We start from the raw sequence: 21977 nt of genomic DNA on the forward strand, positions 1-21977 counted from the left end.
CCCAGCAGGCTGGCCAGGCCCGGGTGGACAGAATTTTGCGTTTCCCGAGAGCCGTGGCTTGGCTATGGGGTCAGAGTCAGGCAGAACGGAACCAATAGTCCCGGCAGGCCGAGGCGGTCAGGGGAGAAGTGGTCAGCTCTTGGCACCCTTTTTTTTTTTTTTTTTGAGATGGAGTCTCGCTGTGTTGCCCAGGCTCTAGTGCAGTGGCGTGATCTCGGCTCACTGCAACCTCCGCCCCCGCCCGGGTTCACGCGATTCTCCTGCCTCAGCCTCCAGAGTAGCTGGGATTACAGGTGTGTGCCACCATGCCTGGCTAATTTTTGTATTTTTAGTAGAGACGGAGTTTCACTATGTTGGCCAGACTGGTCTTGAACTCCTGACCTCGTGATCCACCCTGCTGGGATTACAGGCGTGAGCCACTGCGTGTGGCCTCTGGGCACCTTTTGAAGGTAGGACGAGAGGAACTGATGGATCGGAGCCGGTGGGGAGTGCCAAGGGGGGCCGGAGGCAGGGCCGCCACCCTTGCCCGCGTGGGGAAGATGAAGAACGGGGTGTGGGGGGCGGGGACAAGACCAGGAGCTTTGGGTTTTGAAGATGGTGGGAACGAGGTGCTGCTGGCTTTCCAAACGAAGCTGCTGAAACCAGGTGTCTGAGTTTGGAGCTCAGAGCAGAGGTGGCGCTGGACGGGCTGAGGCTCTGCGCAGACAGAAGAGCCAGGGCCTGTGGGCTCCCATCAAGGAGGAGGAGGACAAAGGGCCCTGGCCAGGGCAAGGTGGGAAGCCGGGAAACGCAGCCTCCGCACAGCCATGCGGAGAAGGCGCCGTTGGAAGGAGGTGGCACGGATGGCCTTGGAGGCTGCTGAGGACCGGCTGGGCCCCAAGGTCCATGGGGACCCTGAGAGCCACGTCCTCTGTGGGCTTGGAGGGCGGGACACAGCTCTGGAGACACGGGAGAGGACTGGCTGTGCTGACCAGCACCACAGCGTTCCTGAGTGGCGGCAAAGTTGCTGTTGCTGAATTTTATTATTATTATTTCATTTATTTTTATTTTATTTTTTTTTTTTTTGAGACGGAGTCTCGCTCTGTCGCCCAGACTGGAGTGCAGTGGCGCGATCTCGGCTCACTGCAAGCTCCGCCTCCCGGGTTCACGCCATTCTCCTGCCTCAGCCTCCGGAGTAGCTGGGACTACAGGCGCCCGCCACCACGCCCGGCTAATTTCTTTTTGTATTTTTAGTAGAGACGGGGTTTCACCGTGTTAGCCAGGATGGTCTCGATCTCCTGACCTCGTGATCCGCCCGCCTCGGCCTCCCAAAGTGCTGGGATTACAGGCGTGAGGCACCGCGCCCGGCCTATTTTTATTTTTTGAGACGGAGTTTTGCTGTTGTTGCCCAGGCTGGAGTGCGGTGGCGCGATCTCGGCTCACCGCAACCTCCGCCTCTCAGGTTCACGTGATTCTCCTGCCTCAGCCTCCCGAGTAGCTTGGACTACAGGCGCCATCACGCCCAGCTAATTTTGTGTTTTTCGTAGAGACGGGGTTTTACCATGTTGGCCAGGCTCGTCTCGAACTCCTGACCTCAGGTGATCTGCCCGCCTCGGCCTCCCAAAGTGCTGGGATTTCAGGCGTGAGCCACCGCACCGGCCATGAATTTTAATTCATTCACATTTACAAATCACACAGCCATACGTGCTTCTTCCGGGAGAAGCTATGCTCAGAGGGGAGCAGAGGAACAGGAGATGCAAGGAGTGGAGGCAGGGCCCGAAGGAGGAGGAGGATCTGGGGCCCCAGGAGAGGGACCTGGCCAGGGTGGCTGGAGCCGGGGATGGGGTCCCTCCTATCCCCTTCCCTCCCTCCCTCGCCCCCCTTCCCTCCTTCCCCCCTTCTGCCCCTCTTTCCCTCCCCTTCCCTCCCTCCCTCCCCGCTTCCCTCCATCCCCTCCTTCCCTCCACCCCTCCCTCCCTCCCTCCCTCCCTCAGTCACTCACTCTTTTTTGCTGACATTCTGGCCTCTGGGGCTGCCACCCGAGTACAATGTAGTCCTAGGCTCTGGAGTCCTGTGCCTCGAAAGTAAGGGGCAGTTGTGATCTCGGACATGGGCTCCAGGGCAGCCCTGACCTCGTGGGGGGCTGTGGACGAGGAGGGTCCTGGGAACAGGGTGGCTGTTCACCAGGAAGGGGCAGGGCTGCAGCCTCAGCCTCCCCTCCGGGTGCTGGCAGCACCAGCCTCTGCCTGCGTGGGGCCCCGAGGTTTGCAGAGCCAAAGTCCAGCTCCTCAGTGACACCCCCAAGCTTCCTGACCTGCCCCGCCTGAGACACAGAGCGAGGCTCCCTGGGGCTGCACAGGCATCTGCTGGCCTATCGCCCCCCTCCCTGTGCACCCACCCGTCCCTCTGTCGAGTGTCTCAGCCCCAGTGTTACGGCCCCGTCCCTCTGTCGAGTGTCTCAGCCCCAGTGTTACGGCCCCGTCCCTCTGTCGAGTGTCTCAGCCCCAGTGTTACGGCCCCGTCCCTCTGTCGAGTGTCTCAGTCCCAGTGTTACGGCCCCGTCCCTCTGTCGAGTGTCTCAGCCCCAGTGTTACGGCCCCGTCCCTCTGTCGAGTGTCTCAGCCCCAGTGTTACGGCCCCGTCCCTCTGTCGAGTGTCTCAGTCCCAGTGTTACGGCCCCGTCCCTCTGTCGAGTGTCTCAGTCCCAGTGTTACGGCCCCGTCCCTCTGTCGAGTGTCTCAGTCCCAGTGTTACGGACCTGGGACGCTGCAGTGCGGGGAACAGCTTCTGTCCTCCGGGAGATGAGAACCTGTCGTCAGGCAGCTGGGTTGCTGAAACAGTGACCATAAGCTGGGCAGGCAGGCAGCTCCTTCCCTCAGCTCTGGAGGCTGGAAGTCCGAGATCCTGGCCGTGGAGGTTGCAGGGTGGAGTGGATGGAGCTGCTGAGAGCCTCGGGGGCATGTGGAGAAGGAGGGAGCCCCACTGGCCCCAGGCCCTGCCACTTGGGGGAGAATTCCAGCCCGTCCGTGTCCCTGGGACCCCACAGCCCCTGGCCAGTGACCATTCCTGGCTTTGAGCACAGTGGCCTCAAGCCACCATCGTGGGTGTTACCATGGAAACAGTGAGGGAGGTTTGTGTGGGGCCAGACTCCTCCTCTGGGCACTGACCTGCTCTCCCCACTCCGGGTGGCTCCACCCCGAGGTCCGCGGGGTGGAGGCGGAGCAGCTGTTCCTCTCCAGGGGTCAGTGTGGGAACTTCCTTGCCAGGCCCAGCGAGAGCAGCCCCGGGGGCTTCATGGTGTCCGTCAGGGCATGGACAGGCTCTGGTTGAAGGCCTTGTGGGGTCTGGACGTCCTCAGCTGGGGGCCTGGGGCAATTCACGCCTGGGTCCTCCTGGAGGGCCGGTGGGCAGCTTCCTGGACACAAGGCCTTGGTGCAGGGGGCCGACGCGCTGGGAAGGTTGTGAGAGTTGGACGTGGTGCTGGGCGGCCTCTGGGCGGGAAGGAACTATTTAGAGAGGCCTTTGGGGAGGCCTCATTGAGTCAGGGGCTCCGCAGGACCCTTTCCTGCCCTGTGAGGGGTCTGGGGACAGGCAGGGCTTCCGGGGCTGTGACTGTGTTGCCAGAGCCTGGGGGTGCAGCTCCGGTGCCTGCTGGGCTGCCAGGACCCCACGTCAGAGTGGTGAGCCCTGGCCCAGCATCCATGTGTCTGTCAGCACGCATGTGTGTGTTCGTGTGTTCATGTGTTTGTGTGTGTTCATATGTGTGCGTATGTTCGGGTGCACACACGTGCGTGTGCATGTGTGCATGTTCGTGTGTCGTGTGTTCATGTGTGTGGTCGTGTGTTCATGTGTGTTTGGGTACGCATGTGTTTATGTGTGCTCATGTGTTCATGTGTGTGCGTGTGTCGTGTGTTCATGTGTTCGTGTGTGTTTATGCATGTGTTTGTGTGTGTTCGTGTGTGAGTGTGCATGTGTGTGAGTGCACGTGCCTGCATCCTGAGGGATGGCGTCTGCTAGGCACTGGTTCAGGGCATGGCTGCAGCAAACAGAGGGTGCAGGGTCCCGCACCTGCCTCCCCCAGGCCTCCTTCCTTCAGGTCTCAGGCACTGGAGTCCAGGGTGACTCAGGGGAGCCAGTGCCTGCCCTGGCCCCATCCCTGCCCTCCTGGCTGTTGCCCTGGGCTGAGCCAGTTCCTCCAGCCTCGGTTTCCCCACTGCAGGGTCCTGCATCTACAGGGAAGGAGGCTGGTCTGGGGAGGCCGCCCGGCCCCTCCTTGCTGAGGACCAGGCTGCCACCTGGTGGCCGCCCACCCCTGCAGCGCCCGCCTGCCTCCTGCAGGCTCCTGGGTGGGCAAGGGCCAGAAAGGTGGGCAGAGCAGCTCTGGGGCCTGGGTGGGGGCGCTGCCTGGACCCCAAGGTCTGCGTATGTCTCACTGAGCCTTCTGCCCCATCTGTGTGGGTCTCTCCCCCTCACCTGGCCAGGCCGTGGCCTCCAGCCTCACCTGAGCTCCCCTTTGCCTGGGCCAGGTAGTACCACGGGAGCTTGTCTGGCAAGGAGGCTGAGAAACTGCTGCTGCAGAAGGGGCGTCCGGGCAGCTTCCTGGTGCACGAGAGCCAGAGCAGTCCTGGGGACTTGCCGCTGTCAGTGCTGACGCAGGAGTGGGACAAGGCGCAGGGCGTGGGCTGCCAGCCACGGGTCACCCACATCTTGATTTGCTTCCAGGTGGGAGGCGGCGGTGGGCTGGGGCGGCCTCTGGGAAGGGCAGGCAGCCTTGGCCAGGCCCCTCACCGCCGCCCCCACAGCCAGATGAGAAGTACGACGTGGGAGACAGGGAGCACTTGGATACCCTCGGAGACCCAGTGGAGCCCGACGATGGAGAAGGCGGGGGCTGTGGTGCACCTCAAGCAGGTAGGCCCCTGCACAGGCACCAGAGCCGAGGGCACAGCCTCACCCAGGAAGGCAGCTGGGGGTCCACTGGGGTCAGGGACGACCCCCTACCAGGGGAGCCCCCAGGCGCCTGAATGGCCACGGGAAGGAGAACCTGCAAACCCCTCTGTGTGTTCTCCTGGCACGTGGCGACCTCCGTGACCCGATGAGGGTGCAGGAGCAGGCCAGGGTGGCCACGTGCAGGGGCACAGGGCCCAGGGCAGGGTGACCAGACGCAGGGGTGCGGGGCTGGGCCAGGGTGGCCAGGTGCAGGGGCCCGGGGCAGGGTGACCAGATGCAGGGGTGTGGGGCTGGGCCAGGGTGGCCAGATTCTTGGGGGGGGGGGCCTGGAGCAGCTGCCCTCGGTGGGGGGGGTGTGGTGGGGTCTGCAGGGCCCCGGGGGACTGTGGTGGGGGCCGCAGGGCCCTGGGGGGCTGTGGTGGAGTCTGTAGGACTCTCAGTGGTTGTGGTGGGGTCTGCAGGGCCCCGGGGGGCTGTGGTGGAGTCTGCGGGGCCCTGAAGTGTTGTGGGGTCTGCGGGGCCCTGGGTCCCCCTGAACTTAGACGCAGGCCTCTCCCTGCCAGCCCCTCAAGGCCACAAGGATCAGTGCTCAGAGCCTGGAGCGCTGTGTGCAGGAGCTTAGCAGGGCCACCGATGCCAGCGGGAAGGCCAGGCAGGGCTTCTGGGTGGAGTTTGAGGTGTGTCCTGACCTCTGCGACCCTCAGACTCTGTCCCCTGGGGCTGGGAGCACAGGGTCCGGGACTGTAGGGTCCAGCCCTGCGGGGCTTAGAGGGCGTTCTCCCCGTGTGCGGAGACGAGAGATTGTAATAAAGACACAAGACAGCGATAAAGAGAAAGCAGCTGGGCCCAGGGAACCACTGCCATCAAGACACGGAGACCGGTAGTGGCCCCGAACGGCTGGGGGCGCTGATATTTAATGGATACAAGACAAGGGGGCAGGGTAAGGAGGGTGAATCTTCTAAGTGATTGACAAGGTGAAGCAAGTCACGTGATCACGGGACAGTGGGCCCTTCCCTTTTAGGTATCAGAAGCAGAGCGAAGGCAGCATACCTCAGCGTTTTCTTCTCTGCACTTACAAGAAAGATCAAAGACTTTAAGACTTTCACTATTTCTTCTACCGCTATCTACTACGCACTTCAAAGAGGAACCAGGAGTACGGGAGGAGCATGAAAGTGGACGAGGAGTGTGACCACTGAAGCACAGCACCACAGGGAGGGGTTTTGGCCTCCGGATGACTGCGGGCAGCCCTGGATGATATCCAGCCTCCCACAAGAAGCTGGTGGAGCAGAGCGTTCCCTGACTCCTCCAAGCAAAGGAGACTCCCTTTCGCGGTCTGCTAAGTAACGGGTGCCTTCCCAGACACTGGCGTTATCGCTTGACCAAGGAGCCCTCAAGCGGCCCTTACGTGGGCGTGACAGAGGGCTCACCTCTTGTCTTCTTCGTCACTTCTCACAATGTCCCTTCAGCACCTGACCCTACACCCACCCGTTATTCCTGGGTTATATTAGTAATGCAACAAGGAGTAATATTAAAAGCTAATGATTAATAATGTTTATAATAATGATTGATAATTGCCCGTGATCATCTCTATATCTAATTTGTATCATGACTATTCTTACTCTATTTTCTTTATTATACTGAAACAGTTTGTGCCTTCAGTCTGTTGCCTCAGCACCTAGGTTCTCTTCTGCCCACACAGGACAAGGTGGGGTTGGCCATCTAGGGCTCTGGGAAGGAGCCTGGGCTGTGAACTGAAGGCTCCATCACCTCCAGATGCTGCAGCAGCAGGAATGCTGGTTCCTGTACCCTGGAAAGGAGGGGCAGAGGGTAGAGAACAAGCCCAAGAATCACTGTGAGGGCAGAGGCCAGGGCGTCACCCGTCGGGCCTGGGGAAGGTCGGGGGCAGGCCAAGCATCTGCCACCACGGACCTGAGGCTTCCCCTCCCACACCCTGGACCCTCCATCTCTGCTCACCACGGGGTCTGCAGGCAAAGAGGCAGGGTTGGGCCCACGAGCTCTGCCCTGGAGAACTGAGCGGCACCTCCCTTCCCAGTTGACACCACCTGAGTCATCTTGCTCGACAAGGATGACAGTGGGCCTGGAGCCGACTACCTCAGGGTGGGTGTGCGCAGGAGGTGGGGCCTGGGCCCATTGCTCCTGGGGGGCCCAGGAAGAACCAGGGTCCCCAAGGGGTCCTCAGAGAGGCTGGACGGGCATAGGTCCTCAGCCCCTTGCTGGCCTGGAGTGAGGAGTGTGTTTGAGCCACCAGAGCTCCTTTGCTTAGTATTTGCATAATATTTGCATAGCATTTGCATGGACTTGTTTGTCCTCTGGAAACAGCAGCAGTTGGCCTCATCCCCTTTCAGACTGACCCTGAGGAGGAGCCAGGCCATGGCGGGTGTACATCGCCACACAGGGCTGTCTGCAGGCCGTGGTGCACCAGGAGAACACGCGTGGCATTGTCACCACCAGCAGGGAGGTGGAGCGAGGCCGGGTAGGGGCGCGGTGCCAGCACTCCCAGTGCCCATCCCACCCTGTGCATCTTCAGCTGCCCAAGGCCCTTCCCGACCAGGCCAAGGAGCCTGTGGGACGCTGTGGGAGTGGGGAGGCTCCCACAGAGCCCCATGGCTGCGTGTACACGCCTGCATCTCTGCAGGGCGCAGGGGCAGGGTGTTGGGGGCCTGCCGGCAAGGCTGATGTGAACCACTCCCCCCAGAACAAGTGTTTCCGGGACTGGCCCAGAGTTTGGCTGGGTGCATGTGGGCATCCTGGGTGAGGGCCAGGCCCAGGGCTACTGCGTGCAGGAGCTGCAGGTGTGGCGGCCGGGCCAGGTGAGCCTGGCAGCAGGGGAGCGTGCCTACCATGGACCTGCACTGGGAGACCCCCACACCTGCCTGCATCCAACCCCACCGCCTTTGGGGACTTCCACACCCCTCAACCCAGGAGGTGCAGTTCAAGCCTGGGCAGGGGTCACTGAGGTGGCCACATTCTCAGCCCGAGGCTGGTGGCCACTCCCCCCACACACCTCTCAAAACTGCAGCTTTGGTCTCCGTTGCATACCAGCGGCGCCCATTTCTGTCCCAGGCAGATTCCCTCCTGCTCCCCCCAGCCCCCGCCAGTGTGTGTGAGGGGATCCCCCAGGCCGCCATGGAGCCCTCGCATTTGGTTTTTCCTTATAGAATCACTGTCTTCACAGCCTGCTTCCCCTGCCCCAGCTTCCTCTTGCCTTCCCCAGGCACCTGAGCCACCTGGGGCCATCTCGGCGCCCCTCCCCGTTTCCTCCCTCCTCCTGCTCGCCGTGGCCCCCGCAGTCCCTCCACCTGGGCACTCCCGGCAAACCCAGCTGTGCCTCAGCCTCGTCCTCCCCCCGCCCCTCCCCCCGGGGGGTCGCACTCAACGCCTGCTCCGCCCGGAGGAGCCACCGCACAGGGCGCGGCACTTCCAGTACTTCGGCTGGCCGGACTACGGCGTCCTCGGCTTCCGGGACGAGGTAAACCGGCCCAGAGCAGCGAGCGGGGGGCCGGGCCCGTGGGGGTGCCCTTCAGGTGCGGCGGGGCGGGGCCACGCGGGACGATGCGGGCGGAGCCATCGGGTGGCGCGGGGCGCCCCCGCCCCCCACTCCCATCGAAGGCCGCCTGGTTTGTCCTCAGCGCGGGCATCGGACGCACCGGCACCATCATCGTGATTGACATCCTGGCAGACGTCATCCGCAGGCAGGTGAGCTCCTCCTCCCTGGGTGCCTCCACCCTGCCCGGCAAGCCCCGCCCCTCATCCGTAGCCCCTCCCTAAGCGCGCGTGTTCCCGGGGCTGGACCGCGAGATCGACGTCCCTATCCAGCTGGTTCGGCGGCAGCGCTCGGGGATGGTGCAGAGGGAGGCTCAGGACAAGCTCGTGCACCTGGCGCTGCAGCGACACATCCAGGGCGGGCGACTGCGCCTGCGCGAGCAGGCGGGGGCGGGGCCTTGCGGGGCGGGGCCTCGCGGGCGTCGCCATGGTGACCGGCGGCCCCTCCCCACAGCTCGAGCCGCCCCAGGAGCGCGAGAACCAAAAAGTGGGCACCGCCCCCCGCGAATCGGGTTGCAGCCCCCGGCCCGCGTCTCCCCGGGCGCCCGCAGTGTGAGTGGAGAGCCGGGGCCGGGCCGGGGTCCTCCGGGAGGGACTGGGACGTGCGGGGCGCCGGGCTGAGCCGCTGCTCCGCGCGCAGGACCCCGCAGCCCTGGACGCGAACCTGCAGAGCCACGGGTGTTTGAGGAGCCCGCGTGGGGCCGGAGCCGCGGGCCGGCACTGTATCCGGGACGGAGCCACAAGCTGTCCCCAGCTCAGGGAGGCCCAGGGGCGGCAGAGGGAGCGGCAGGCAGCGAAGCCCACCCGTGACCACGTGTGAACCCGTGTGCGCCACCAGCTCAGCCACTCAGTGCGGGTCTGAGCGGCCAGGACACCAGGCTGCCCTCACCGCAGCTCCCGTCTGCCGGCCCTGCCTGCTCCCGTGGTCTGGGATGTGGCCCCATCAGTCACAAGGTGGATGTTTGTGGAGTGAGGTGGGTGTGACATATTCATGTGGCCACCCGTGCAGCGTCACGCGCCTGGCCCTGCCGATGACAAGGGTGTGGGCCTGCGTGGGCATGACCGTGTGTGTGACACAGAGTGATGTCGCTGTGACCCGTGGCTGCACTCCCCACATCTCCGGCTTTGCGGCCTTCCTGTGAAGTGCTGTGTTCTCCCTTCTGTGTCTTTGTTGGGACCTGGGGCAAGGGTGGGTGTGGTGCCCACAGCCGGAGTCAGCTTCTGTGGGGCCTTCCTGAGCCCTCCCCATCCTGGATCAGAAGCCCAGCTGGTTGGAGCAGGAAGTACCTGGGCTCTGGGGTCAGGGATGAGAAGGCCGAGGAGGCCTGCGTGAGCTGGAACTGGCCTGGGCCCTCCTGGCCGTGCCTGCCTGGTGGTGCAGGATTCCTGGGGCTGATGACAGACGGGGTAGGGCTGGGGTTGGCAGGCCTCCTGCCGAGGCCTCACAAAGCTGCACTCTGCCTCTTCCCCAGCCAGGCTGGCCCGGGAGTTGCCGGAGGGTCTGTGGATCTGCAGACTGCCGGCTGTTACCTTTGCTTCTCGGTTCCCACAGGGGTCATGGGTTCTGTGGCTCTCCAGTCAGGGACGCTGGCAGGGCCATGGGCATGAAATCCTGGAGGTGTGGCCTAGTATGGCCACAGTGGGGGATGGGGGAAGAGAAAGGCCCCCTTTGTCAGCCACTGGGCTCTGAGCCAAGCTGACGCCCTCCCCCTGGTCAGGCCCCAAGCGTCCCCGGGGAGCCTCACACCGGTGAGTCTCCAGTCAACTCCAGAAACTCCCAGCCTGTCCGTAGCCAGAGGGGCTGGGAGTTGGACCCCCTGAAACCTTGGGCCCACCTGTCCCAGTGTCTGCCGGGAGTCTAATCCTGTCAGGGTATCATCTGGGTTGAGGCTGCAGCAGGCGCACCCAAGGTGAGGCCCTCTTACCAAAGATGGATACAAATAATTTATTTTAAAATGTACAAGGGCAGCTGGAGGTTTCTGCGGTTACCTTGCACTGGGGGGCTGCCCTGCCTCCACTCTCTCCCCACAGTCAGAGGGCAAGACTGGCATCCCCACCCAACGGTGGGGCCAGCCCTGAGGGGGACATGTCGGCATGAGTCGAAGCATGGCAAGGCCCCTTCCTTCTTGGCAAGGGGCTTCCCTGGCAGGCAAGTCACACTGTGTGTGGGTGGCAGGAGCGCTGACCAGCTTCTCTCCTGGGCGCTTCCTGTAGGAGCCTGGTTTTTTATTTTTGTTTTTGTTTTTTTCAATTTGAGATAGGGTCCGCTGTTTCACCCAGGCTGGATGCAGTGGTGCAATCTTGGCTCACTACAACCTCCACCTCCTGGGTTCAAGCAATTTTCCTGCCTTAGCCTCCTGAGTAGCTAAGAGACGCCTGCCACAACGCCCAGCTAATTTTTGTATTTTTAGTAGAGACAGGGTTTCACCATGTTGGCCAGGCTGGTGTTGAACTCCCGACCTCAAGTGATCCTCCCGCCTCAGCCTCCCAAAGTGCTGAGATGACAGGCATGAGCCACCGCGCCCGGTGAACCTGTGGTTCCCGGAGGCTTTGGGGACCCTCTTGTCCACCCCGTCAGGACCCAGCCTGGAGAGTGAGGGGTGGACAAGCTAAATGGAGCCTGGTCTTGGTGGGGCCCAGAAGGAGTCTTCGGAGACGCCAGGCTCCTTTTGCATCCTCGGGGATCGACTTCCAGTGGCTGCTGCGCCCTTGAGCCCCCCAGTGGGGGACCCACCCGTGGAGCTGGGTGAGGGCGGCTGACCTGTGCAAAGGCTGGTGGCCCTAGTTGTCAGTCAGAGGCCCGCGGGGGGAGGCGGCTGTGGTGGTGGCTGGGGGCCGGGGGGGCAGCGGCAGGCAGCGCAGGTTCCCAGTCTTGATCGCGCACTGCACCGGCCAGAGTGCCACGCAGAAGAGCACCAGCAGCAGGGCAGAGACCAGTGCCATGCGCCTCCAGTCCCTGCAGCGCATCCAGCAGCGGGCCAGGCGGCCCCGGCGGGGGGCAGGGTCCTGGGCGGGTGCGGGCGGCTCGGCAGGCTTGCTCAAACCCACGTCCACACATACAAAGCTGGGCTTGTGGCCAGGTGTGGTGGGCAGTGGTTGGCAGCACAGCTTGGTGCCCTCCAGCCACACGGGCTCCTCGCGCCGCAAATGCGCTGGCATCCGGGCCTGCAACTGGCGGCTGGTGCGCAGTGCGGGAGCTCCGGCAGGCGGCACGGTCGTGGGCTGCCTGCAGAAGGGGCAAGGTACAGCCTCACCGCCGGGGCGGCCCACAGGCTGAGCAGCCGCCAGCCGGGCCAGGCACTCCAGGCAGAAGACGTGGGTGCAGGAGAGCTCCTTGGGCGTCTTGAAGATGTTGTCATAGCCTGAGAAGCAGATGGAGCACTCCAGGGGGGAGGCCACCTTCTCCGAGCCAGGGGTGCCAGGGGACCTGGGGCTGCCAGCCGAGCTGGGGGACCTGGGCATCGAGGCTGTGGAGCTGCTCCGGCGATGGGGGGGCATGGCCGTGTGCCACACCTGCTGGCCGGACGACATGTCTCGGAGCTGTGGGACAGGGACCGTGCTGAGCAACCACAGGCCGCCCCTTTCTGGTGGTCTTTTACCTCCCCCTCCCCTCTCTTGCCCGGAGATCCCAGGGAAGGGCTCTGTTCCCCATGCGCCACTCCAGAAAGTTCCTCCGGTGCCCCGGAGGTCATTCTGCCCCAAGTGCAATCCTGCCCTCTCCGCCCCATCACACGGCTGCACCGGGTGAGCCTCCCACAAGACCCCAGGCCGGCTCCAGGAATGCAGGCCGTGTGCACGGGGGTCTCGCCGACTGCTCGGCAGACACCTCCTGTCGGCCCTGCCTCACCTGGCTGGCCGACAATATTCTGCCTGGGCAGAAATAATGGTGAGGATGACGATAGCCACAGTGGTCACTGTTTATGTCAGGGCTCTGCAAGGCTGGGCCCACGTCAGGGGACTCACAGTGTGGAAAAGGCTGCCCAGAGCATGGGTGACTCAGCCAGGGCCACCCCAAGGGAGCCAGCAGGCCCTGGACCCTGGAGGATATGGCTCTCAGGCAGGCCAGGGGCTCCAAGTCAAGTGAAGTGAGTTTGAATTCGGATCCCAGGATGGGTGCCTGGCTTGGGCGGTGCAGGCCCGATTTGCAGGCAGCTATGTGAGGGTGGCATGTGGGGGTCTCTGGGTCTGGGGACCGGGCTGAGCCGCGGGGGGCTTCGGGACGACAGGGACGGGGATCAGTGCCCAAGGAAGGTGAGTGTCAGGCACAACCTGGGGCCTGCAGGGCCAGCTTGTCTGGCTGCTGAGGGTCTGATGTGCACGGCTGAGGACTGGGACTTGGATAAGCCCAGCCATTCCCTCTGGGCCCACTGCCTGATGGTCAGGTGATGGTCAAGGCACCCTCAGCCGCCCACTGAGTGGGTGTTTCTTTTCCCTGACCCACTCCCACTTCATGGCAGGGGCCCTGGGGGACGGACACTGGGGGACGCTGCTCTGCCCCTGGGCGTGGCTCAGGTGGGCATCTCAGCTGACCTGGGACCCTGCTCCACCTCCCGCCCCTCCCCTGCACCCAGGATCCCCTGCAGGGGTCCCAGCTGGAGGGAAGTGGGCAAGGGTGAGAGTGAGCCTCAAGGGCCTGGCTGTGCGTCTCCTTGGGGCCCAGGAGGATGCCCCAGAAGTGACTCCTGGCACTGCCCTGGCCCGCCCATGACTTGCCAGTGAGTCCCAGACAGGCTGGCAGGATGACACAGGCCACTGTGACCGCCTGAGTCACGCACCATCACGGTGAGGCCGTGAGTGCCCCAGGCACTGGGACCTGGGGACTGTGCTCTGTGGCCTGTGCACCCCACAGAACCGGTTCCTTGGCACCAGGCCCCACCCCTCCACGATGGTGCCCCACCCTGAGCCTGTGCAGGTGAGGGGTGAACACAGGCTGAGCTGGCCTTACCTGGTGGTCGGGGGTCAGCGGGTCCTGGGCATGGTCCTCCTCACTGGCCACGGCTGGGCTCCAAGGCCCTGGGCTGCCCTGCCCTGGCAGAGTTTGCTTCCTTGTCTCCGGGCCCAGCCCGGCCTGTGCTTCACCTGGCAGGTATCCCTCCCGGGGCCAATCACCAGTAGCTGTCCCGGTGGCACTGGTCTGGCAGGTGTGGCTTCTGCTCCGTCCAAGACAGGTGGGGACACGGAATGTGTGCGCCCTCGCCCGCGCAGAGCTCTGGTCTGAGGCAGGTGTGAGTTGCCGGGTGTGGGCTCCCAAGCAGGTCTATTTATACCCTGTGGGTCGTGCTGGCCCAGGGTGTGGCCGCAAGCCTCAGGGATTGGCTGGCTTCATCCTCTCCTTGGCAGGCCAGGCAGCTGGAGGGCAGGGAGTGGGGTGAGGGTCGGAGCCAGGTGGGGGTCAGCACATTCGCTGCTGTCTGGGCGGGTCTGGGTTGGGGTGTGTGCTTGGACCAAGCCCTGTCTCCCTATAGCCCCAGGAGGCTGGAGCAACCGCTGGAAGCTGCTCCGCCAGGTTCCAGGTCCCTGTGGCCCCCGAGCTCCTGGGTGGGCTCCCAGCAGAGCCCTCCCCTGAGCCCCCCACAACCTATGCCCAGCCTGCCCCTGCCCTTTGCTCCTGGCTGCCTCACCTCACAGCCCATTCCTGCCACTTCCCTGCCCATACCCACCCATGTGCTCACCTGCCTCATCCACACACAAACGTAGCTGTTCTCACACATGGGCTGTGTGTCCACACGCTGTCACACACATGCCCCTCGTGGCCACACAACTCATCCCGTGTCCACATGCTCACACATGTGCCGTGTCCACATGATCTCACGCTGTGTCCAATCACACATGCCATGTCCACACGCTCTCACACGTGCTGTGTCCACACACTCCCGCACGTGCCATGTCCACACGTTCTCACACACATGCCATGTCGACGCTCACATATGCCATGTCCACACGCTCCCACACGTGCCGTGTCCACATGCTCTCATGCGTTTACACGCTCTCACAGTTGCCGTGTCCACACTCTCTCACACACATGCCATGTACAGACACACATGCCATGTCCACATGCTCTCACACGTGCCATGTCCAGACCCTCACACATGCTGTGTCCACATGCTCTCACACACACGTCCACATGCTATCACACGTGCCATGTCCACACGCTCTCACATACGTGCCATGTCCACTCACCACGCCATATCCACATGCTGTCACACACGTGCCGTGTCCACACGCTCACACTTGTGCCATGTCCAGATGCTCACATGCTGTGTCCACACGTTCTCACACATGTGCTGTCCACATTCACACGCCATGTTCAGATGCTCACACATGCTGTGTCCACACATGCTGTGTCCACACATTCACACACATGCTGTGTCCACACGCTCTCGCACATGCCATGTTCACATGCTCTCACACGTGCCATGTCCACACGCTCTCACATGCCATGTCCAGATGCTCACACATGCCATGTCCACACATTCACACACATGCTGTGTTCACACGCTCTCACACACGTGCCGTGTCCACATGCCCCAGCAGACTACATAACTGGTCTGTGCAAAGACCAGGGCTGGAGCTGATGAGAGCCGGGGGGCTGGGATGGAGGGTGTGAGAGGCCCAGAGGAGCAGCCAGTGGCATGGGCTGCCCCCACCCCCCTGCACACTCTGCTGCTTGCCCGAGGGCCTGGTATAGAGCTGCACCCCCAGGCTGTCCAGCTGCTGGCTCCCCACCTCACTGAGGCGTCTCTCCCCCAGCCCAGTGGACCTCATGCAAGGGCAGGTCTGACCTGGGTGCCACAGCCCCATCCCCGCCGTGAGGCCTGGTCTGGACCTGAGCTGGGACCGCACACACCAGCCTGGGGGGTGTCACACTGGGTGGGGCTGGGAGTGAGGGGCCCACCCTAGTGGGAGAGCTGGCCAGGCCACCCCACAGGCTGCCCTCAGGCAACTCCCCCGCAGGTGCCCGCTGACCCCTCAGTGAGGACCCAGAGGCTCCCCTAGTGCTGCCGTAAGCATCCTGGAGCCCAAGGGATGCTGGGAAGTGGGAATCAAGTCTGCAGAGGCCGGGCAATGCCCCGTGGAGGAGGAGGATGATGGGGCTTGGGCTCAGGAAGGGCAGGACCCCTGCCAGTTCCATGAGGACTCTCAGTGGGGGGCTGGAGGGCTCAGCAGGGGGTCGGAGCTCAGACAGGGAGGGGTGAATGCTCGGAGAGTGGGGCGAGGGCTGGGGGTTCAGAGAGGGAGGGGTGGATGCTCAGAGTTGGGGAGGGATGGGAGCTCTGTGAGGGGTCCAGGGTGGCAGAGGCTATGGGGACTCCGTGTGGGGAGCCACTGCGAGGCCCAGCCCGGAAAGCGCTCACTGGAGGCTCCTGCTTCCTGAGGGCCGTGACTCGGGTCACATGCCGCCTCCAGGAAGCGCCCAGGCCCCTGCAGCTCTGGGAACGTCCTCCCGACAGCTCCTGGGAATATCTGGGCACTGAGGTCACTCTGGGCTCCCGGCTGACACTCGTGCTGGCGGCGAAGGTGAGGGAAGGCCGGAGGAATGTGTGGTCTCGGGGCCAGGCCAGGCCTCCCCGTGTAGGAGAGGAGCCAGCAGCTCCACCTCTCCCAGCTCAGACCAGGCCGGGGTCGGGGTGCTGGGCTCTCGGGGGGCTCGGGATGGCAGCGGAGCAGCTTGGCTGGCCGTGTCCAGGGCATGGGGTGGGCCCGCCTGGTCCCCTCCATCGCAGCCAGTGGGCAGGCAGCTGGGTGAGCCTGTGGGCGTGTGTGTGATCACACGTGCGCATGCTTGAGGCCTGCATGCTGGCGTGAGCGCCCGACCCCTCACCTCCTTCACTTTCGGTCTCCTCACGCCCTCTCAGGTACTCCTTCCCCTCCAGGCCCCTGGATTACAGGTCAGACCCGGCACTGCCAGGCCTTGGGACTCGGTGTGGCCGGCGGGAGGGGCCTTCCGGGCCTGGGCTGCTCTGGGGCCCCCCCAGCCTCGCCCCACCCCGCCCCATGCTGGGCCATTGGCTCAAATGCAGCAGCTCTGTTGGTTCTGGGGCTGGACTTCTTTCCTAGGGGCCCAGATGTGCAGAGGGGAGGCTGGTGTTGGGGAGTAGGGCTCTGGGACGTGCTGGGCCAACCCTAGGCCCAGCCAGTAAGTCCCTCCCATACCTAGTGAGGAGGGTGCGTCCCTCGCTGCCACAGGTCCTGGCTGACCGCGTGCTGCCCACCAGGGGCCAATCACAAGTGCGCAGGTGGGGGACGCGGGGAGCCAGCTGAGGGGGATATACGGAGGTGGCAGGAGGACCCTGGGGTTTTGGTTTGGGCCACTGGGTGGGAGAGAGGAAGGGGACCCAGAATTGAGAGATGGGACCTGGGGGGCTACTCAGAGGGTGGGCTGGGACGGTGCCTGTGTCTGGCCCGGCCTCCAGAGCCTACCTGGCTGAACCTGCTGTCCGTGCCCGTTTCTGATTTTATCCTCCAAACCAGACGCCCAGCCTGGTGCAAATGCAGGAGTGGAGTTTCCAGCGGGGCGTGGACTCCTTCCCTCCACCCCGCTCCTCTCAGTCTGGCTCCTTCCCTCTACCCCGCTCTCGGTCCTCGGTCCGGCTCCTTCCCTCCACCCCACTCCTCTCGGTCCCGCTCCTTCCCTCCACCCCGCTCTCGGTCCGGCTCCTTCCCCATCCACCTTCCACTCCCACCTCCATCGGTCCCGCTCCTTCCCTCCACCCCTCCCCTAGGTCCCGCTCTCCCTCACCTCGGTCCCGGCTCCTTCCCTCCATCTGGCTCCTTCCCTCCATCCCCACCTCCATCCCTGTCTCCTTCCCTCCACCCCACTCCCCTAGGTCCCGCTCCTTCCCTTCACCTCGCTCTCCATCCGGCTCCTTCCCTCCACCCCGCTCTCAGTCCGGCTCCTTCCCTCCATCCCCACCTCCGTCCCTGTCTCCTTCCCTCCACCCCACTCCTCTCAGTCTGGATCCTTCCCTTCACCCCGCTCTCCGTCAGGTGAGGCTGCCGGTGCTGGGCTCAGAGTAGCCTTGGGCTGTCCAGTCTCTCCCTTTCTCCCTAGGACCAGGTGACCCCCCCAGCCCCAGGACACTTCCTGGGCCAGGGCCCAGGGCAGAGCCGATGCTCCCCCAGGCGCTCCCTGGCTGCAAACCTCAGGCTGGGGGTTTCAGGGACAGGGAGGCAGGTGTCTAAAGACACAGCCCTCCAGGCAGGGGACGTTTCTGCCTGGGTGGGGGGCACAGTTACGAGCAGGGGCAGCGCTCTGGCGTCCTGATGCCCAGGCCCTCTGCCCCTCAAGGCCTGTCCTGCCCCAGCTCAGCCCTCTCTGGCCAGGCCCACCACCGTCAGCAAACACGCCCCCACTGTTGCCCCTAATGGCCCCCGGCAGCCCTCCCGGGCCCGTGTCCACAGCCCCATGCAGCCCGGCCGGCCCATGGAAACGCACGTCCGCACTCTGTCCCACCTCAGGTCCGAGCTGGGGGGTCGGGGGCCGCAGGTCCCACCTGCACAGGTTGTATTCAGGGAATAGGCCTGTGGCAGAAAATGTGCGGTTGCGGGGGGTGGGGGCACCCTGTGCTCGTAGCTCTCAGGGCCCCAACCAGGCAGCAGGTGGGGGCTCAACTCTCCTCCACCCCCGTCCCGCCTCCTGGCCCCCAGCACACGGTGGTGAGTGCGTGGGCCAGCCTGGCGGGGGCTTTGCTCCCCGACCTGCACTTAGAGAACAGAGGATGCTACGGGAGAGGGCAGCTCGGAACGCTGACTTTATATCAGCACCAGCGCCCCCACGTTCCCGCTGGCCCAGGTCCCGGGGACCATGGGGACACCCACAGGGGACTTCACAGAGGAGCGTGGGGCCCCGAAGGCCAGGCCGCCCCTCAGATGAGGGCCCGATGCTAAAGCAGACAGTGCATCTGAGACCACAGTGGAGCCCGAGCCTGGCGTGCAGGGGGCGGCCACAAACGCGCCTTTCTCCCAGGAACCCTGGAGGGACCCCGGGACTCAGACAGCGCCAGGGCCGCCTGGCAGGTCCAGCGAGGCGGTGACTTGTGGGGGTTAGATGTGGGCTGCCCCGCGTGGGCAGGGATCAGCCGGGCCCGGGGCCCAGGCAGGGGGTCCAGGCACGGGGTCCAGGCCTGGGGGCCCAGGGGGTCCGAGCGGGGCTGCAGAGCTCTGGAGGACTTTCCCGCACATGAATTTCTGCTTCGATACAGAAAGCATCCTGCATCCCCGGAAATGGGTGGCCGTGTGCTTGGGGTCTCTGCCACACGGGAGGACGGCCCAGAGGCGCCCCAGTCTCAGGCAGCTGGTTCCCAGGCTGCGTCCTCCCCACTGGCCCGGCATCGGCTGCAATGGCACGAGGACAGGCCTCACTGTTCTCAGGGGTCTTGGTGCGGTGGTGCTGGAGGAGTCCTGCCCATCGTGGGCTCCGGAGGGCATCGCAGCAGAGCCCCTGGCTTTTCTAGGCAGAGCGGTGCCTGCCCCGTAGATCACACCAGCTTTGGCTGCCTGAGCCAGGCCTGCATCTCGGCTGCAGGTGCTGGGGCCTCATCATGTTTCCTGGGGGGCCCAGACCCCCCAGGGCCTCGATCTGATGCTCTGAGGTCTCACGGATGCCTGCTCCTGGTCCCATAAAGCCGACGGCTGTGGTGGGAAGGAGCCTCAGGCGGCCCGGGACCCCTCGGTGTCTGTCGCTGGGAGACAGAGGGACTCAGAGCCAGGGCTGTGCCCAGGCCTGTCCCAGGCGCTGGGCGATGCCAACCCTTTGTGCCGGGCTCCCGCCAAGGGGTCAGCCTCCAGGTCCCTGCTGCCAAGCACATGGTGTGGTCTCGGCCTCCAGGTCAGACGTTGCTGATACGGGCCTCCGCCGAGGAGAAGGCAGCGGGGTCCATGGCCCTGTCCAGGGGCCGCTCCCGCCTGACGTAGCGCGGCTTCCGTACTGAAATGGGTCAGAGACAGGCAGGGTCAGAGTGGGACCTGGACAGCAGGGACAGTGCAGGCCTCAGCCCCTACCGGAGGCTCTCGGGAGCGGGCATGGCACAGGCGCCCGGGGCTGTTTACGCTGACCAGATGGGAACCCAGATGCCCCCTGCCCCGAAGGTGCCCTCAGAGCTCCGGCTCGGGAAAGGGCTGGCTTCCTCCTGCGCCGCTGCATCCTCTCGTTCACACCCTGGGCCCTGGGGCCGGGACGAGGGCCAGGCTGTCCCTGAAGACAAAGATGTGGGTCACAGAGCACCATGTACCTTGGGGCGACAAGCAGGCCCCAGCCCCGAGACCTCAAATGTGACCCTATTTAGAAGGGGCTTTGCAAGGGGTTAACGTCAGGGTCTCAGGCGTGATCGCCCAGGGTTCCTGGGGCAGGCCCTGAATCAATGGCCAGTGCCCACCTGAGAGGGAGGCGGAGAGAGAAGATGCAGAGGCGGGGGAGACACCGTGGGACCAGGGGGCAGACGGGCAACGCAGCCAGATGCCTGAGCCGGCAGGGGCTGGGGAGGCAGGCAGGGTCCTCCCCGGAGCCTCGGGAAGCATGTGGCCTCGCCTGCCCCTTGGTTTTGGACTCTGAACTCTAGGACAGTCAGATTAAAGGTCTGCTGTTGAAGCTGGCAGGCCCGGGGCACTTGGGCACCCTGTGGTCTGCTGGGCCCTTGCGGACACAGCTGCTTTAGGGACGGGGCAGGTCCAGCCTTGATGGAGAACTGTCTGTCCCCTAAGGCACTGTCACCTGCCCCCATGAGAGACCCCTGCACAGGGGACGGAGGCTGGGGGAGCCCTGCTCATGGCCTTAGAGCTTGTGGCTGGGGGCCAGTCACTCAGCCTCTGTGTCTGTGGCCCCGCCTATAAAACGGGTCCTAACCAGGCTGACCCTTGGGTCCACCTGACCCAGCGCCACTGAAGCGACGGCTGCTCAGGAGGGCCTGGCGGAGGCCGGCTGCGTCCGTCCTTGGGCGGAGCTGGACTTGAAGGAGGGGCAGGCATTGGGGGTCTGCCCTGTGGTGGGTCCTCCTTTCCTGCAGACCCCACGTCTCAGGAACAGGAAAGGGCATGGAAGTCCTGGGGATCAAAGGGGGCGGACAGGGTGTGTTGGCCAGATCTGGCTGAGATCCGGAGCAGGGGGTGCCAGCCAAATCCGGCCCTGGCCCAGCCTCGTGGGTCTCTCTGGGGACCTGGGCAGGGGCGGCCGAGATCCAGAGCCAGGCAAACCCGTTTGTTTGGGGACACACCCATGAGCACCCTGGGTCTGGCCTAGAGATGGGAAACCCCATGGGAAGATGCTGCTGTTACCTGAGGACTGTGGCGGGGGGATCATTGCAGCCTTGAAAAGGAGAGAAAGGCAGAGTGAGGACTTGGGATGGCCCGGCACAGACACACGCGGCCGGGGACGCTCAGCCCAGATGACACGGGTTACTTACGGCTTCGCCAGGCTGCAGGGCTGGGGCTGTGGGGAAGAAAGCGGACAGTCATCCTGGAGCCGAGGAGCTGTCTCAGCATCAGCCCAGTGCGGAGTCCGCGGAGCAGCAGAGGCCCCCGGGGCTGTGGGGTCAGGCTGGTCTCACCCCACCTCTCCCTGCGGTGCCACATTCCTCCAGGGAACTGAGGGGTGCGGGGGCCTCCCTAGCACCCCAGGCGAGTCCCCTCTCCCCAGACCCACCTTCCCGCCTCAGCAGAGGGGACGAGTCACCCTCATGAGAAGCGCTTCCCTAGGCTCCAGGGTCCCAGGGGAAGGGCTGCCCTCCCACCCTCCCAGGAGGAGCCCCAGGGCCATGGGCTTCTGCCTCCATGGTGCCCCCACGGTGGTGGTGCCGTGGCATCGTGGTCAACCTGGCTTCTCCTTGTCCCGTGGCCACCAGGGCTGACCAAGCCCTGAGCCCTGCCCTGCTCCGAGGATGCCCACAGGCAGAGATGCTGAGCAGGCCGGGGCCTCTCGGTGCCTGGCTATGCAGCAGCCCCTGGCAGCGGGCTCCTGACTGGAGGCTGAGCCCTGGGACCCCAAGAGAGGTTGAGAGGGGTGGACGGGGTCTCACAGCAGCCAGGTGGGGCTGCCCAGAGACCTGGGAGGAGGCCCCAGCTCGGCTATGACAGTCTGGCCAAGTGCTCACCTCGGGGTCCGATCTGCCGGCTGGACCATCTGCCTGACAGGGACCCCGCGAGGGCCGGCCTGGACAATGAGGGCACCATGGACCCTGCTCAGAACTCGCCCCCACCTGAAGCCACCACAGGCACCACAAGGTCTCTCGGTGGGAGGGGTCAGTGCCCAGGCCTGGGGTGACCATGGGTACAGCATGGTGTAGGCTGCGGTGTGGGCCCTGCACCAGCCTGGCCGGCCCTGACCCCAGGAGAGGGGAGGGAGGGGCCGTGGCTGCCAGAGGAGTCCCGGCAAGTCCAAGCTGCCGAGAGCCACCTGGCCCTGCTCCACTCACCCCTCGTCATGCCCTGAGGGCCCCGGGAGCTGCCTCGGCCGGAAGAGGGTTCCAGCGGAGGCTCTGGGCCCGAGGAAGGCC

The 21977-nt window shown here is 64.4% G+C and overlaps 2 protein-coding genes across 4 annotated transcripts in view; both read right to left on the reverse strand.

The window, feature by feature from the left end:
- Window positions 1-10173: 10173 nt before the first annotated feature.
- Window positions 10174-12037, reverse strand: RNF223 (ring finger protein 223). The gene has a single exon (XM_050786523.1). It carries the CDS (start codon window positions 12019-12021, stop codon window positions 11272-11274), a length of 750 nt encoding a protein of 249 aa, XP_050642480.1. The 5' UTR covers window positions 12022-12037; the 3' UTR covers window positions 10174-11271.
- Window positions 12038-19022: 6985 nt separating this feature from the next.
- C1H1orf159 (chromosome 1 C1orf159 homolog) overlaps window positions 19023-21977 on the reverse strand; it is a 31646-nt gene continuing 28691 nt past the window's right edge. For 2 of the 3 annotated variants that reach the window (XM_050786554.1, XM_050786563.1), the window contains exons 8-10: window positions 20889-20914; window positions 20761-20791; window positions 19425-20529 (exon numbers count right to left, since the gene is read on the reverse strand). In XM_050786554.1, coding sequence (XP_050642511.1) covers window positions 20384-20529; window positions 20761-20791; window positions 20889-20914 — 203 coding nt within the window. In that variant the 3' untranslated portion in view covers window positions 19425-20383. The other variant, XM_050786573.1, reaches the window with a different exon arrangement.

Source organism: Macaca thibetana, chromosome 1 (assembly GCF_024542745.1).
Source record: "Macaca thibetana thibetana isolate TM-01 chromosome 1, ASM2454274v1, whole genome shotgun sequence".
Lineage (NCBI taxonomy): Eukaryota > Metazoa > Chordata > Mammalia > Primates > Cercopithecidae > Macaca > Macaca thibetana.

Bases quoted from the DNA above. Each gene is read 5' to 3' on its own strand.
- RNF223 (XM_050786523.1), bottom strand. From the start codon at position 12,021: ATGTCGTCCGGCCAGCAGGTGTGGCACACGGCCATGCCCCCCCATCGC.